Source organism: Panthera pardus, unplaced genomic scaffold (genome assembly GCF_024362965.1).
Source record: "Panthera pardus isolate Hobbes unplaced genomic scaffold, ASM2436296v1 HiC_scaffold_11, whole genome shotgun sequence".
Taxonomy (NCBI): domain Eukaryota; kingdom Metazoa; phylum Chordata; class Mammalia; order Carnivora; family Felidae; genus Panthera; species Panthera pardus.
The window spans coordinates 45,012,806-45,028,762 of record NW_026526666.1 but is presented as its reverse complement, the minus strand read 5'-3'; the positions used below and the strand labels follow the sequence as shown (position 1 = coordinate 45,028,762).

The window sequence follows — 15,957 nt, the reverse complement described above, 5'->3', positions numbered from 1 at the left end:
CCTTTTGATATCTTACCTGAATGCCCAAGTCACTCAGTAAAGTCTCCATTCTGCCTTCTGATACTCCAAAATCTTCTATTATTGAATGACCTCTTCCATCATTACCATTCACCTTTAAGCCATAAATCAGCTGATTTTATCTACTATAGAGTTTTTCTCCGTTCCTGTGTGGCCCAACTCAAAAACTTGCAGTGAATCTCAATGCAGGTATCTGCAGTTCTCTGTCTGTGAAGCTTCTGCTGCTGCTCGGTTACCCTGCTTGACAAATTACAGTCATTTTATAATCCCAGAAATTTCATCTCCATTGTCAATTCATTATGATTGCCCTTCCACTTTATCTTCTGTGACAGGGAAATAATCTCAGGCAGAAAGCCACAGCAATCATGGAATATTGTGGAGGTTTCCTTTGTATCTTTCCGTTTGTCCGAAGATCACAGTTCTTTGTTCATGTTCTTCATATTGTCATATGTTTTGTTACATTTTGTGGGTTTTTTTGACTTGCCAGTAGGGAAAATCTATGCAAGTTATCCAGTTATACCCCCATCTATTTTTAGATTACTTCCAAAATGATCTGCATAAGACACACATCTATAATGTCAATATTCTGTTTAAAACTTACCTTTGTCATCCATTACCTGGATAATAAAATTCAAGCTTTTAAATAAGAGATTCAAAATCCTTTAATTCATAATGTTTGCTGGAATCACTTTTCAGACTTTTTCCTGCAGCCTCTATTCACCCAACTCTAATGATTTTCAAATTTAATATGCATAAGAATTATATGGTAACTACATGTTTAAAATGGATATATCTTTTTCCATCTCACCTCAATCAAATTTGATATATGTAGAATATACTGGGAATCTAAAATTTTAACAAATGGCCTAGGCAATTTTGATGTAAGCAATGTGAAGCTACCTGATGAAGATCATTGTTCAAGTCTTGCAAATCAAATTGTGGTAAGACCAGCAGCACCTGCTTCAATGAGAGATTTTTAGAAATGCAGAATGTCACTTCCTATCCCACCCCTAACCATCCAGAATGTTTGTTTGTCTGTTTGTTTGTTCATTTTTAATTCTAGCTGACAGGTTTGCAGGCTAAAGTTTGAAAAGCAGTGTTCTAGATTACTTTATTCTTTAGGACAAGGGTTTTTCATACTCCAATGTTTTTATCCTTATTATTTCTTCTGCTTAAATGTATGTTTATTTCTTTTCCTAATAGGAAATTATTACTTATTTAAAATCAAGATAAATTGAGCCTCTTTGAGCTTTCTTGAACTCCCAAGCAGATCTTATTGTACTGTCTTTTGGGTTTCAATTACAAATTTACATTGTTTTATATTACAGCACTTATAATTATTTGTTTGGATATTACACATATTGGTCTGTGAACTTTGAGCATTGAGATAGTCTTTTTCTTTAATTCCTCAGTGTGTAAGGACCTATAAAAGATCCTTTATAAATACCCATGAGATATTAATGATGAGTATCCAAACACGAGCACAAAAAATACTTGATTGATGTAATGTACTTTAATAAAGATGGTCAGCTTAGAAGCTAGACTATTTGTTTCCACATCTCAGTTCTGAGACTTGTTAGCTGTGTATCTTTAGACAAATTATTCTCTCCTTAGTCTTGAAATGGAGGAAATAGAATTACCTATTTCATTGGGTGGTTTATAGTTTCAGAAAGACAAACCATATGTAATATTCAGCAAAACACATAGCACACAGTAAGTACTCAATAAAAATTAACTTCGTTGAACTTCTGCTTCAAACAAACATTTTTTGAAAACCTAATGTTCTGCCGTTTTCTACAGAAAAACAAACAAAAAGGATCGTGTCTTTTAGATTATTAGATTCTAAAGAGATGAGAATATGTAATCCTAAAAACATCAAAGTAGTGAAATCTGCACTTATATCAATGAACTCCAAACTTTTTTATCATAATCCATATAAAATTAGCATTCTCAAATGCATATATTTGTTTTTAAATTAAAATTATGAACAAAAATCATAAATTTGTGGGTGTAAATCCATATTTCGAATATCCTTTTTGATAATATCAAAATATTTTGACAAATTTGTTTTCAAATATGATTAGATTGTCATTAATTTTGCCTGGAAATTTGGACTACAAAAAGCTCAGATTTTTAGAAAGAAAAGTGCCAGCTCTGCCATTTTCCTTCCCTTCTTCTTATATTAATAACATACATATCATCTGTGATGGCTTCACAGGAGTCTTTTAAAGATAGCCTCCTAATTTTTTTAAGGATAAATTCAGATAAAATTAGATATTAAAATCTATAAATCTACTTAATTTAGCTCACATAGCTATAATGCATCATTATGTACTAATTGCTAAAAAAAAGTGAGGAGCAACTCTCAGCTTATCTACATTTGGAATTATAAGTATTTATTTATTAACTTTGGGTATTGTATGTGACACATGGCTCACTGATGTATGAGCTGAGAGCTGAGACCACCAATATAAATTTTCATGTTCAATATTAGTAAAATTTAATTATCTTTATTTACAAATAAAGATACATAGAATTTCTAATTTTTTTTTACATATTAATTTCTTACTAGATACCTGTCATATATGCATCCCACTTTAAATGGAGCATACTTTGGGTAAATTCCTAGCGATGCTATTGCTGGGTCATAAGGTAGTTCTATTTTTAATTTTTTGAGGAAGCTTTACACTGTTTTCCAGAGTGGCTGCACCAATTTGCATTCCCACCAACAGTGCAAGAGGGTTCCCATTTCTCCACATCATTGCCAGCATCTATAGGCTTCTGATTTGTTCATTTTAGCCACTCTGACAGGCCTGAGGTGGTATCTCAGTATGGCTTTGATTTCTATTTCCCTGATGATGAGTGACCTAGACCATGGGGGAGGGAAAGGGGAAAAAAGTTACAAACAGAGAGGGAGGAAGGCAAACCATAAGAAACTCTTAAATACAGAGAACAAACTGAGGGTTGATGGGGGCTGGGGGAGAGGGGAAAGTGGGTGATGGCATTGAGGAGGGCACTTGTTGGGATGAGCACTGGGTATTGTATGGAAACCAATTTGACAATAAATTATATTAAAAAAAAAGAATGTGAAAAAAAAACCTGTATAAAATTCTCCAGTGCACAATAAATGAATATAAATATTTAAAAAAGAAATAAATAAAAATAAATGGGGCATACTTCTTTAAATGGTATCTAGGTTGTAGTCCTAAAATGAAACATAAGACTCTGGGGGAAATTTTGAGATTTCTACAGTTTCAAAGATCTTAAATAAGAATTTTAATGAACAAAACCATATTATACCATCTAATTAACCTCACATATATCTTTCCTTCACATAGGCAAACCACTTAAAATTTCTCAAGTGAAAGAAAAATAGCATTTTGATTACTCAACTTTTTAAAAAGCATTTTATGTGATGAAAGCAGGTGTTGAATGGTCATTTATTCCATCCTACAGATTTCTAGCAAGATCTCTTTCCAATCATTCAGAAGAAGTCATTTAAATATTTATTACAAAGAGGAAGGGCATGGGAGGGGGGTATTTAATTCAACCTATGACAGTTTGGCTTACTAGACCTAGGTTCTTATTACCACAAAACAATGCCTGACAGAAAGCTCTGTGTTTTCTATTCATGGTGATCTATAGCCTGGAAACTGTTGAATCTTTTTTTTCCAATGTTTTTTTCTTCTATAACGTGTATTTGACTGCAAAATTGATATTTTTTTCAACTATCCTAAAATCCAGGTCACAAAGCATGTGTTTCATAGTTTCTGAATCCTTTACATAGATAAGATTTTATCCGCGTTAGTTCTATTCTTATTTTAGATTGGATTATTCCATGTTGTGGGGGCTGTCCTGTGCATTTGTAAGACGTTTAGCAGTTTTCCTGGCCTCTAGCCTCTAGCTGCTGGTAGCCACTGCACTCATCCCCAGTGTGACACCAAAAATGTCTGCAGACATTGCCCCTGGGGGACAAAATCACCCTCTGTTGAAAACCATTAATTTAGAGGACAAAATTAATTGATACTTAAAAAAATTTTTTTTTTATTGTCTATTCGTTTTTGGGAGGCAGAGAGAGACAGAGCTCGAGCAGGGGAAGGACAGAGAGAGAGGGAGACACAGAATCCGAATCAAGCTTCAGGCTCTGAGCTGTCAGCACAGAGTCCATAGCGGGGCTTGAACTCACTGACCGAGATCATGACCTGAGCTGAAGTTGGATGCTTAACTGACTGAGACACGCAGGTGCCCTGATATTTCTTTAAATCCAAGTTACATTTTAATTGAATAGTTTCTTGATTAAAGAGAGCATTTTCTCCTGATGGGAATTGGCCAAGATAATAATAATAAATTTCTTTGGAAAAAAAAGAAACAAAATTCATACCCACAAAAAAAAGAATCTTATTTTTTGCATACTTAACTAAACTTTATAGTTAGTTGCAAGTTTTAAACACTGTTTAATACTTGACTCTTACTTTAAGGAACCAGAAAACATTTATACCCACAAATGAGAGTAAACATTAATTTTTATATTTATATTTCTTCTTAATAATCCAATATATCTCATAATCTCTAAATGAACATATTCTCAATAAAACATTGATAGGATATTAACTGAAGACACTAACACATGCTTCAATTCTTATATTAGCACTGTTTCCTGGAGAATCTTCCCTGACCCCTTCCAAGTCTGGATTAGGTGCCCTTCCAATGTACTCTTGTAAGCACCCTGTACCTTATCATATTGTGAACAATTCTGTATTTCATTTCTTGGTTATTTCTCTACATCTTCCTCTAGTTTAGGAGTCACAATCTGACATGCTTGCAGGAATGATGCAGGTAACGTAAATGAATTAAGATGATAGTGATATGACAAAGTTAAATGGAACTAACACTCAATGTTTCTGAGACACAAGAAGTGGTGGAGACTTTGGAAAATTAGAGAATTTATGCTCCATGTAAAGGGAGTAGTAATTTATCTCCAGCTAATCATTGCCAACTAGGAATGTAAGCCCAGTATTGCCCCAAATTTCAGAGAATCAGAAATTATATGAAGCTTCCTGATATGCAATTTCCATTCTTTCAAATTTTTAGTTGTGTTATGCAGGCCAAACCATATATATCCCTCCCCTCTGCACCCCGCCACCACCTGACTTGTGGCCTGTTTGTAATCTCTGGTAAAATTATGAGCACCACCAAGGCAGAGACCGGATCTAAATTGCTTATCATTGTAATCTAAATACTTAGAAAAATTCCTGGTGTATATTCATCAATAAATACATGTTGCATAAATAAATTAGTAAGTTATAATTCTATGGTGACTAGGAAAAAGAAAAGCACTCCAAAGGAGGAAGAATTATGTTGACATTGGACAAAATATGGTTCTATTTTGGCCATTATAAGTGGAAATTAGGAAATTGTCATATATCTCTTTAAGGGATATATTAGTGAATTTGTGGGAATAGAAAGTGCAAAAATGGATTGGAAATAAATGGAGTTGGGAAAATGTAGGCAATGAATATTGATTGTTCTTTCAAAAGGCAAAAGACTGGGCAGTATCTTGAGGAATGCCAGAATCACAGAAAGATTTCTACAATAGAATGTTTTTGATCTTTTTAAAGTTTTGTTCCTTTGGATAAACATCAACACTCTCCTTTTCAAAAATAAATAAGCATTAAACAAATTTAAAAGAAAAAACAAAGGGAGGGTGCCTGGGTGGCTCAGTCGGGTAAACATCCAACTTCAGCTCAGGTCATGATCTTACATTACAGTTGGTGAGTTTGAGCCCTGGTATGGGCTCTGTGCTGACAGTTCAGAGCCTGGAGCCTGCTTCAGATTCTGTGTCTCCCTCTCTCTCTGCCCCTCCCCTGCTCGTGCTCTGTCTCTTTCCCTTTCAAAAATAAATATAAACTTAAATTTTTTTTAAAAATCAACATTCACTGCCTGTTTAGATTTTTTTTAATTTAAAATAATTAAAATATAAGTGAAAACAAATTAAAGAAATTATAATATTCAATTTGCTTTTCCAAACAGCATGTATTTGCATTCTCCCAAATTCCCAGAGATTTTGATTAGCTCCTCCCTATTAAATCATCACTATATTATTTAAAAAGAGAACAAGTGTATTCAAAAGCCAACTGGAGGAAGCCCATAGGAAGTCATTATAGAAAACAGATGTGGAAGGGTCAGCAGAGGTGATGAGAAAAAAATAGGTCAAAAGCAAATTTGGAGACATTACCTTTAGTACAGGTACTCAATCTAAGAGTGGGTTCCTTCTCTTTTTTTCTTTTTTTTTTTCAAAATTTCAAGCAAAGTCAAGTGCTTCTGCCACACTGATACCTTTAATAAGTGATATCTTTTGTGAAGATAAATTCAGAATTATTTCAACAAGAGGCATGTAGGTGTGAACTTTCATGAACAGTTATTTTTATACTGATTAATGGATCCTTTCACTGAAGCTGTCTATGACGCATGAGGCAGCCCTAGTCCATTAAACTTTAATGCTTGGAACTAAATATATTTCATACTGAAGCTCTGCATAGTCCCTTGCTCTAACGTAAACCTTAATATTCTTTGAAGTCTACAAAACTTCTTTATTAATTTTTTCCCTACTAACACAAACAGGCTATAATAATTACTGGGCTGGCTAAATTGTGTTGATACAAAAAAAAAATACTTAAATAAGCACATTATTAAAATATTTATTTCTATACCCCTGTTTTCACACCCAGAAACCCAGTCTTCTTTCCAAACCCAGTTCAGGTCTTCCTTGTAACTTGATGTGACATTTCAGGGACTATCTGAATATTTGCATTGGGTAGGGTGTTACAGAAAACAATTTAGCCTAACTTACATCTTACAGGTGAAGAAATTGAGATATTTCATGATTAAATATATTTAGAAATAGAGTGGACTATGATGTAAGGTGAATGTTCTCAAAGGTCAGTCTTTGAGGTGATACGTTTAATATTAATATATAAACTTGTAAACATCTTGACTTTATAGACATTCATGTATACATTATACAATTTGATCCTGTTACAATGCTATAAGATAGATACAGCAGATATTAGATTCCCTTTTTACAGGTGAAGAGCACTTGGTCAGGGCTTATACATGAAAGGCAAAAAATTGAGAGTAGATTAGTTGGGGGTGGAGGGTAACATGTCATATTGAGAAAAGCATACTATTTAAAATCAGAAGATTAAGTTCAAATCCCAGTTCAGCTTTGATTTAAATGTACATTAAATAAACATATTTTATGGTATGGTGTGCCAGTTGAGTTCTTGAAAACCAGGCTCTGAAAGGGATTTTGGAGTGGAAGAGATTTATTTGGAAGTGACACCTGTGAAAAGGAAAGGAAGGTAGTAAAATTAGTCTGGGTAAGATAGTAGAGTTAGACTTGTTGAAATCTTTGCCACCCCAATGGGAACCTCAGAGCAAAAATTGCCTATTAGAGGAGTATCACTAGAGTGGCTAGGTCCTTCTACCATCAGCTTTCTCAGTCCATGACTGGGGCCACCTTGGAAAGATAGTGATCTTCTTGGCTCTACTGCTACAGTGGATCCTGAAAGAGCTAGCTAAGGGAGGCTTTCAGCTAACCACACTACCAGTACACTCTTCTTGAAGGGAGATCTGAGTGGCATATTTCTGCATCTGCCATGCAAGGGGAAATATCCATGATTCTATAATAAATGAAAAAGGGAGATTACTTACCTCTATATGTAGTATGAGCTCAATTGTATACATATTAATAATAACGATTATGTGTCAAGCATTATGCAAAAATGCATTACATTTTTTTATTGAGTCCTCACAACTCTATGAGATTGATATTATGATCTCCACTGAATAGAAAAACACTCCATAACCTACGAAGTTAGGGGACCATGTCCCAAATGTAGGAAGTAGCTGTCAGTATGCAAACACAAGTTTACTTTGTTGTGATATTCTTTGTTCTGTTTAGTTTCGTGAAGGTTTGTACCTAGGGAAAGAATGGAAGGAAATAAACACATAAATGATAATAGTGATTATATGGTAGTACTACAGGTTATAAATTGTTATTTATTCCTTTACTTTCTACATTTTCTATTATGACATGTTCTAGTTATCTGTTGAGGCATAACAAATTACCCCAACCTTAGTCCTCTAATACAACAATCATTTAATTATTCTCATGGATTCTCAGTTCATAAATTCAGACAAAACACAGGAGGGATGGCTTGATTCTTCTCCACTGTATTTAGGGCCTCAGCTGAGAAGACATAAATGACTGGTGTGCTCCATCAACCAGGGAATTGGAAACCTTTGAAGGCCTCACATATCTGGTTGTGCCTGGACTAGAATGACTAAGTCTGGCTTTAGCTAGGTCATTTGATTGGAAAGACTTTATGTGATATGTAGCTTCTCTATCTATATGGCCTGGGACCTAGTATAGCCTGACTGCTTCAAATTAGTAAGACTTCTTGCATGGTAACTAACAGCTTCAAGAGCAAGTTTTCCAGAAAATAAGGAGGAAGGAATGTGGCTTTTTATGACCTAGACTTGGAGGTCATAGTTTACTTCTACCACACTCTTTTGGTCACAACCCACCCATATTCAAGGGGAAGGGCCACAAATTTCACATCTATACGGGAAGATCATAAATTAATGTGTGCCGTGTTTTAAAACTTGCAGAACACATATTTCCAAATCAGAAGAAAGTAAATTTTAGACATTAAAATTCCCAGTTTAGTTTTTATTCTGAAATAAGATTGGCAAAACAAAACAAAACAAATGTGTGTGTGTGTGTGTGTGTGTGTGTGTGTGTGTGTATTTAACTTATGTAATTTGGTGGTAGAGAATCTGAGCTCTCTAACACTAATGGTTACTTATTTTTGGCTTTATCCATAGTAACAATCACAAAGCTAACAACAGGCAAGATATTAGATGCTGTGTTAGAGTTTTATGCATAATACGAATTTGGAGTTGCTACCATTACAAAAAGCTTTCACCCATTTACTTAAATCTTTGTAGATCTATTGTATCCTGAATCCTATTTTTTCAAGGATTTCCTGGACAGATTTTTTTGTCCAAGCCTTACTCTACCACATGCAGATTTTATTTTTCTTAAAAATAAATATTGTATACATTAATGCATTACAGAGGCTTATTTGCCCCACACTTCAGAAAGCTTCTGTGTTCCACTGAGTAATAATGATGTAAATTTGGCTAGACAATGCATAGAGGAAAACCTGTCCATTCTCCAGAAGACTATTCCCTATCCAAGGCTTAAGGGTCATTCTTTTAAAAAATTTGCCATTAGATACTTGTTATGTATCATAGAGCAAGCAATTAATAAGATAAGCTTTATCATATTTAAAATTTACCTAATATTATTATTTTTATGAATTGTTTTTCTGGGAGCTGTGTACCATATTGCTGAATTTTAAAATTCTTCCATTACAACTTAAGACTTCTGTAGAGGAGGATAGAAATATTTGGGACTTGTCACTTAAATGCAACAAAATACAGCAAAAATCACCTCTCTTCGATATTGGAACAAAGGAAAGATCGGCACCATGGATCATCAAACATGCAGCATGGAATTTGAAGTCAAACAGGCTCAAATTTGTACCTAGCTCCAACACTTACAAACTAAGTTTCTACAATTACTTCAAATTCTTTGAGTCTGATTTTTATCAGGTATAGTAGGGATAGTTCTATTTTTCTCATAGGTAACTTGTGAAACTTGAAAGAGATTATGTCAAAACATTTTACATGGTACTTAATCATAGTAAGCAAATTTTAAGTAGGAATGAATGTTTTGTTACATTCTCTTTAGCACAGCTTGGAAAGAGAAAACTTCTATTTTTATCGCATTTGGTAAAAAAAAAAAAATTAGATCAATCAGAGATCAACTTAAGAAATCCAACCAAGATATGAAAGGATAATTTAGTACTTTGAACTGACTCAACATTTGACTGTTCTGGAGAAATCATGACAGGGCACCTGGGCTCAGTCATTAAGCATCTGACTTTGGCTCAAGTCATGATCTCACAGTTCGTGAGTTTGAGTCCCACATCGAGTGATCTCAAGCCCTGCTCCGGGTGAGCCCTATTTCTCTCTCTCTCTCTCTCTCTCTCTCTCTCTCTCTCTCTCTCTCTCGCTCCCCTCCCTCCCTCCCTCTCTTTCTCTCTCTGTCTGCCACTCACTCACTTTAACCCTCTCTCTCAGAAAAAAAAAAAAAAAATCATGACATACTTTCTCTTACATTCCACAAATTTCGGCTAAATAAGAAAAAATATATAAGAATAGTTGAGATTGGGGTGCCCGGGTGACTCAGTCGGTTGAGCGTCTGACTTCAGCTCAGGTCATGATCTTACAGTTTGTGGGTTCGAGACCCGCGTGGGACTTGGTGCTGACAGCTCGGAGCCTGGAGCCTGCTTTGGATTCTGTCTCCCTCTCTCTCTGCCCCTCCCCCACTCATGCTCTGTCTCTGTCTCTCAAAAATAAATAAAAATGTTAAAAATTTTTTTAAAAACTTTAAAATATTAGTTGAGATTACTAGAATCTGCCTGATAAATATTTTATATATTCCATTTTTTACATATAATTATTTTAATATAGTCTAGTACAGTGCTTGTCAAAAGGTAGATATTCATTAACATATTTGTCAAGTTAAAGAGTATCCATCTTTCTACTGATTTGTACAAGTTCTTCATATATTAGATACACAAACCACTTGTAAATTTTACATATTACAGATGTTTCTCTAATTTTTAATTTATCTTATTGTATTTTTAATCGCTTTATTTGCCTAAATTTATCATATTTTTCCTCTACTTTAAAAAATGATTTTGTGCTTAAAAAGACCTCCACTTCCTGCATTGCCTACCCATCTGCAGAGAAAAACATTCTAATTTTTCATTTACCTCAGAGACTACTCCTGTCTTTAGCCTCACCATTTAAAATTAAAAGTTATTGATGAAGTTGGAATTAATTCCCATGATTTTTTTTGTTGTTATTCCTGGAGAAAGCAGAACTCATAGACATTTCCTGTTTCCAGTACTGCTTTAGAGTTTTCCTATGTTTTATTACTTTGATTATTTCAGTGGGTAACTAATGAATCAGAGGAAATGAAGTTGTGGGGAGGAGGCAAGGGGAAAGGAGAAACAGAAGTTAGATGATGGAGTCAAATCACTTGCTTATTTGGAAGCTTTCACTGAGGACCAAACTGAGCTCCAGTCTTCTATGTCCAATGGTGATAAGTTTATTGAGTTATTATTTTTCCAGGTACCTTTTAAGTACTTTAAATGTATTATCACATCAGTTGTGAATGCACAGTTTGTATGTGTATCACATCAGGAGATGCAGTTAATGTCCCCTTTATTGAAAACCAACGAACTTCATGTGAAGAAGTTATGTAACTTGCCCCAAATGACACAGTCATTGGCAGAGCTGGGATTCTAACTAGGGAGGTAATTCTAGTACCCACAGTCTTAACCTTATGTTGTAAGTGTCTCAAACTTAACATGTGACAAATTAAACATTTTATTTCTCCCCCAAACTACTTCTTCCTAATTCTTCCCTAGCTGATGTCATTCTATTAGCTATTGCACTTGGGAAAAATTCGAACACCAAATACCCTGGTCTGCAAGACTCTATGAGATCATGTGGCTTTGACCTCATCTTGAACATTATTTTCCTTTCTTGTTTTTTTTTTTTAAGCCTTCTCTTCAACACTGGCCTTCAAACACACTAAGTTTATTTCCATCTTAAGAAATTATATGTTTCACACTAGCTGCTCCCTGGCCTTTAGTGGCCATCCTTGAAATTGTGGCTTGGATTTCTCCTTTTTGGTATTTACTACATATCTCAAGTGCACATTTACCTCAATGAAGCTTTCCCTGATTACTCAGTTTAGAGTAGCCCCTTTATCATTTGCCTGTTTTCCCTCATAGTCATTGGTACTGTATCATTCCATACATTACTTTTTACGTGTTATCTCTCTACTCTTACATACACACAGTAAAAATATAAGCTCCATGAAGGCAGAAATTTAACTGTCTTACTGCAGTGTCTCCACTGCTCATAACAGTGTTTCACATACTATATATGCTCAATAAATATTTGTTAAGTATATGAAAAGTGTATTGAAAAGGAGAATAATGTCATAAAAACTGTGTGTAAGAATATTTGGTAGCAATATGGAAAATGGGCTGCAGTGGGAAAAGGCTTCATCAAGGAGACTAGTTAGAAGGTTGTAAAATGGAGGGTGATGTTAGAAATGAGAAGAAATATAGGAAGTACTAGTAAGTTAAAACCAGAGGAATTCTGAAACTGATTGAGTGGAAGAGATTTAAAGTCATTTGGAGTAAGAAAATGTCATTAACATGAATAAGAAATACTAGAAGATGACAGATAACACTGGGAAAATTATGAATGGTATTTATAAGAGCAATTTTGAATTTTTAATTTGAGATGCTATTGATAGGCAGGGTGCATAGAATTTGGACTTAGAAGATCTGGACTAAAGATAAAGTTATCTGGTTGTGTAAGAATTACCAAAGGTGGCATTTGGAATGAGAAAGTAGCTTGGGCCTAAACTCACTTTTTGGAGGCAGACAGAAATAAAGAAGAGGCAAAGAGAAAGAAATCAGGAATATATGGTTTTAAGACAGCAAAAGAGGTAAGGATTTTAAGAAAAAAGAGATAATCTGACTATAGAGAGGAGATGGAGGATTGACATTGGGTTTGGTGAACAAAGTTACCTTCTGAAACTTGAGGAGGTGATTCAGGACCATGGTGAGTCCTTATGTCTGAGGTGGAAGAAACTAGCATAGTGATTTCTCTTGATAATATAAGGCAAGGACAAAGGGAGAACCGATGGTGTGAGAAAGAGCAGAATTCGATGTGTAAGGAGTATAGTGAACTCAGTTGGGATTATGTAAGATTTGTGTATACATGGCTAGGGATTACTAAAGAAATGAGATCGGAGCTGTCAACAGTGAGCAGCAATAACTTTATTCAGAAGCTTGGAAAATGAAGCAAGGATAGAGATAACTGTAAGAATAAGCTTCAGTGGAATAAATTTGTTTTGTTCTGTTTGTTTTGTTTAAAAGAATGGAGAAGAGGAACCTGGGTGGCTCAGTCAATTGAACGTCTGACTCTTGATTTCAGCTCAGGTCATGATCTCACAGTTCCTGAGATGGAGCCCTGTGTCGGGCTCTGTGCTGACAGCACCGAGCCTGCTTGGGATTCTGTCTCTCCCTCTCTCTCTGCTCCTCCCCTGCTCACTCATGTGGGATTCTACCCCTCTTTCTCTCTCAAAATAAATAAACATTAAAAATAATAAAGAATGAAAAAAAATAATAAAGAATGGAGAAAACTTAAGTCTCTATTCTGAACAAAGGGAGTCAATGGAACAGTAAAGAAACACAAAATCTTTAACTTACTTAGTAGAACAGATGTACAGAGTAGAGAATTTTGAAACTATAACATTAATTTTGCTATTTGGAATTCTTTACCAAAGTTTTTTCACTTTTTTATAATTTCTCCTAGACCTTCAGTTATGTATAACAGGATTAAGAAATCAAACTTTTTTTTTTAATGGGAGGATTTTCTTAACCAACAGTATTTGAAATAATACTTTCATGCATAAATGCAGTGGCCTGTCCCATGAAGACTTGACTTTCTTGCCACAGAGTATGTTTGAGATGTTGGTGGGTCAAATATTATACAGAAGTTGTGGTTTGAATTCTTGCTTCGAGTGAGAAATAATCTTCTCACTCAAAAGAAAGAAACATGAAGACCTTTCTTTGCATTCCCTTCCAGCTGTAGGGTTTTATGAATATATGACCCTCCATATCACTCTTTTGAATGTTCTGACTTATAAAATAAGGTATAAAATAATAACTTTTCATAGGGTAATTTTAGAAAATATTTTTTTTATTTTTATTGTTTTATTAACCATCTTTGAAGTCTTATCATATACCAGGTTTAAATAAGTTAATGCATCTGAAAGGTTAATTACATAATAAAAATTCAATGAATGTAAATTGCTATTAATATTGTGAAAAAGTTCCTTGTCTCTCCAAAGACAGAAATACAGTGCAAATAATAGTATGAGGAAAGTAAGGACCCCTTTGGCCATTGCATAAATTATTCTAACTTAAAGGCCTAAATACTACTTCAAACATTTTCACTGTTAAAATAAGTGAAGTTAAGAAAGACACTACTGATTGATTATATGTAGGCCCATGACACTATGCGTCATTAATTATGTATAGGTGCTATGACACATATGCAGAGAAGAAACAATTACTGATTACCATGAAATAATCCCCTGCAGTCAGTCCAATATCACAGTTGCTGGAGAAGCACATTTGTTGGAGTGACCTAAAGTAAGATTGAGTTGAGTTTTCAAGAACCTCACCATAGGTAGTGTCCTTTCTATCTTTCATGGTCCAATGATAGAGGATTGATTGTAACTGAATAGCCCTGTCATTTGGTCCTACATTTCAACCATCTCAGAGTTGCTCTCTGCTGTCTCGTGTGCTCTTATGCCAGAAATCACACTTAGGTTTTCTTTGAGCACCTGAACTGGCTGACAGTTAGGGATCAATATATCCTGTTGCACAGTGTCCAAACCTGCTATTAGTAGAAAAGTAACACTAAAGATGTGTTTCCTTACAGGACAGTGCAGAATTGATCACTTCCCTGCTTCACAGTGGAGCTGACATACAGCAGGTTGGGTATGGTGGCCTCACTGCCCTACATATTGCTACAATTGCTGGTCACCTGGAGGTAAGTCTCACCTTGATCACCTGTAACAAACCTGACTCTTTTAATTCTTGTTCTTAACTGTTTTTAAAGGCTGGCTTTTAGGAGCTGGTTTATTTTTTAGCTACTGAACACATCATTTATTTGGAGGGTCAAGTTAAGCTATATAAATGTTCTTTTGATAGTCAATTCAGTCTGTTTTGTAACAATGTAATCAAACACCAATTAATATAAAGATGGCTGGGTACACACAGGCTATATAGCAGTGATTAAGAGCATAGGTTTCAGGGACAAAAAAAAAAAGAGCAGAGATGTTGGAGTCAGGCAGTTCATTTTCCATCACTTGCTGTGTTTTCCTCAAGCAAGTTACTGTACGTGATGATATCTCTGTTTTCTTCATTTATAAAATAGAAATAGTAATAGGCCTATTGTAATTATTAGATTAGACAATCCATATAAAGCACTTTTCAGATTGCTTCAGTAAATACTCAGTAAAAGATCATTCATTCATTCACTTATGTATTAGTTGATTTATTAAGCATCAGTTGTGCTGTAGATACTGTTCTAGCTCCGAGGTGAGAGTAGCAGGAAAGACAGGCAAGATTCCATTTTCTTGGAATTTAGTTGTAGAAAATGAGACAGGCAATAAAAGAAAGAAAACATATAACATCACTAGTGAGTACTAGAAAAATAATAAAACAAAGTAAAATGAAAACAGAGTGGAGAAATGGGCACCATCTAAAATAAAGTATATGGTAAAACTGTATATAAAATATATATGATAGCACATGCAAAGACCCTGTGGCAGAAAAGACTCAGGTGTGTCTGAGTGATATGAGTGAGCCAAAGTTGTTTATGTGGTATGAGCTAGAGATAGAGTGATGGAGATTGAGATCAGGTGGATGCTTACAAACCAGATCACAAAGTATTTTAAAGCTCATGGGAAGGATTCTGAGTCATGTCTTAGATTTAATTGTTGAAATATTGATTTCATACATACAAAGCACTTTCATTTGTATTACTTATTTAATTCACTGACAAATTCTCATGAAACAATTTTTAGCAACAGTGCCATTTGATAGATATAAAGATATAAAACCACTACTCTTGTATAGTAATTGTCTTTACATATTGCAAATCCACTGAAAAAAAAGAGCCATGTCTGGAATCCTGGTCATT

At 34.7% G+C, this 15,957-nt stretch overlaps 1 protein-coding gene across 3 annotated transcripts in view; it reads left to right on the top strand.

Moving 5' to 3' along the window:
- TNNI3K (TNNI3 interacting kinase) overlaps nucleotides 1-15,957 on the top strand; it is a 292,685-nt gene that overhangs the window by 18,084 nt on the left and 258,644 nt on the right. For 2 of the 3 annotated variants that reach the window (XM_019448876.2, XM_019448878.2), the window contains exon 5: nucleotides 14,692-14,802. The exons of the other annotated variant lie outside the window; for it this stretch is intronic. In XM_019448876.2, the coding sequence (XP_019304421.1) occupies nucleotides 14,692-14,802 (111 nt within the window). The remainder of the gene's footprint in view (nucleotides 1-14,691; nucleotides 14,803-15,957) is intronic. 3 annotated transcript variants of the gene reach the window in all.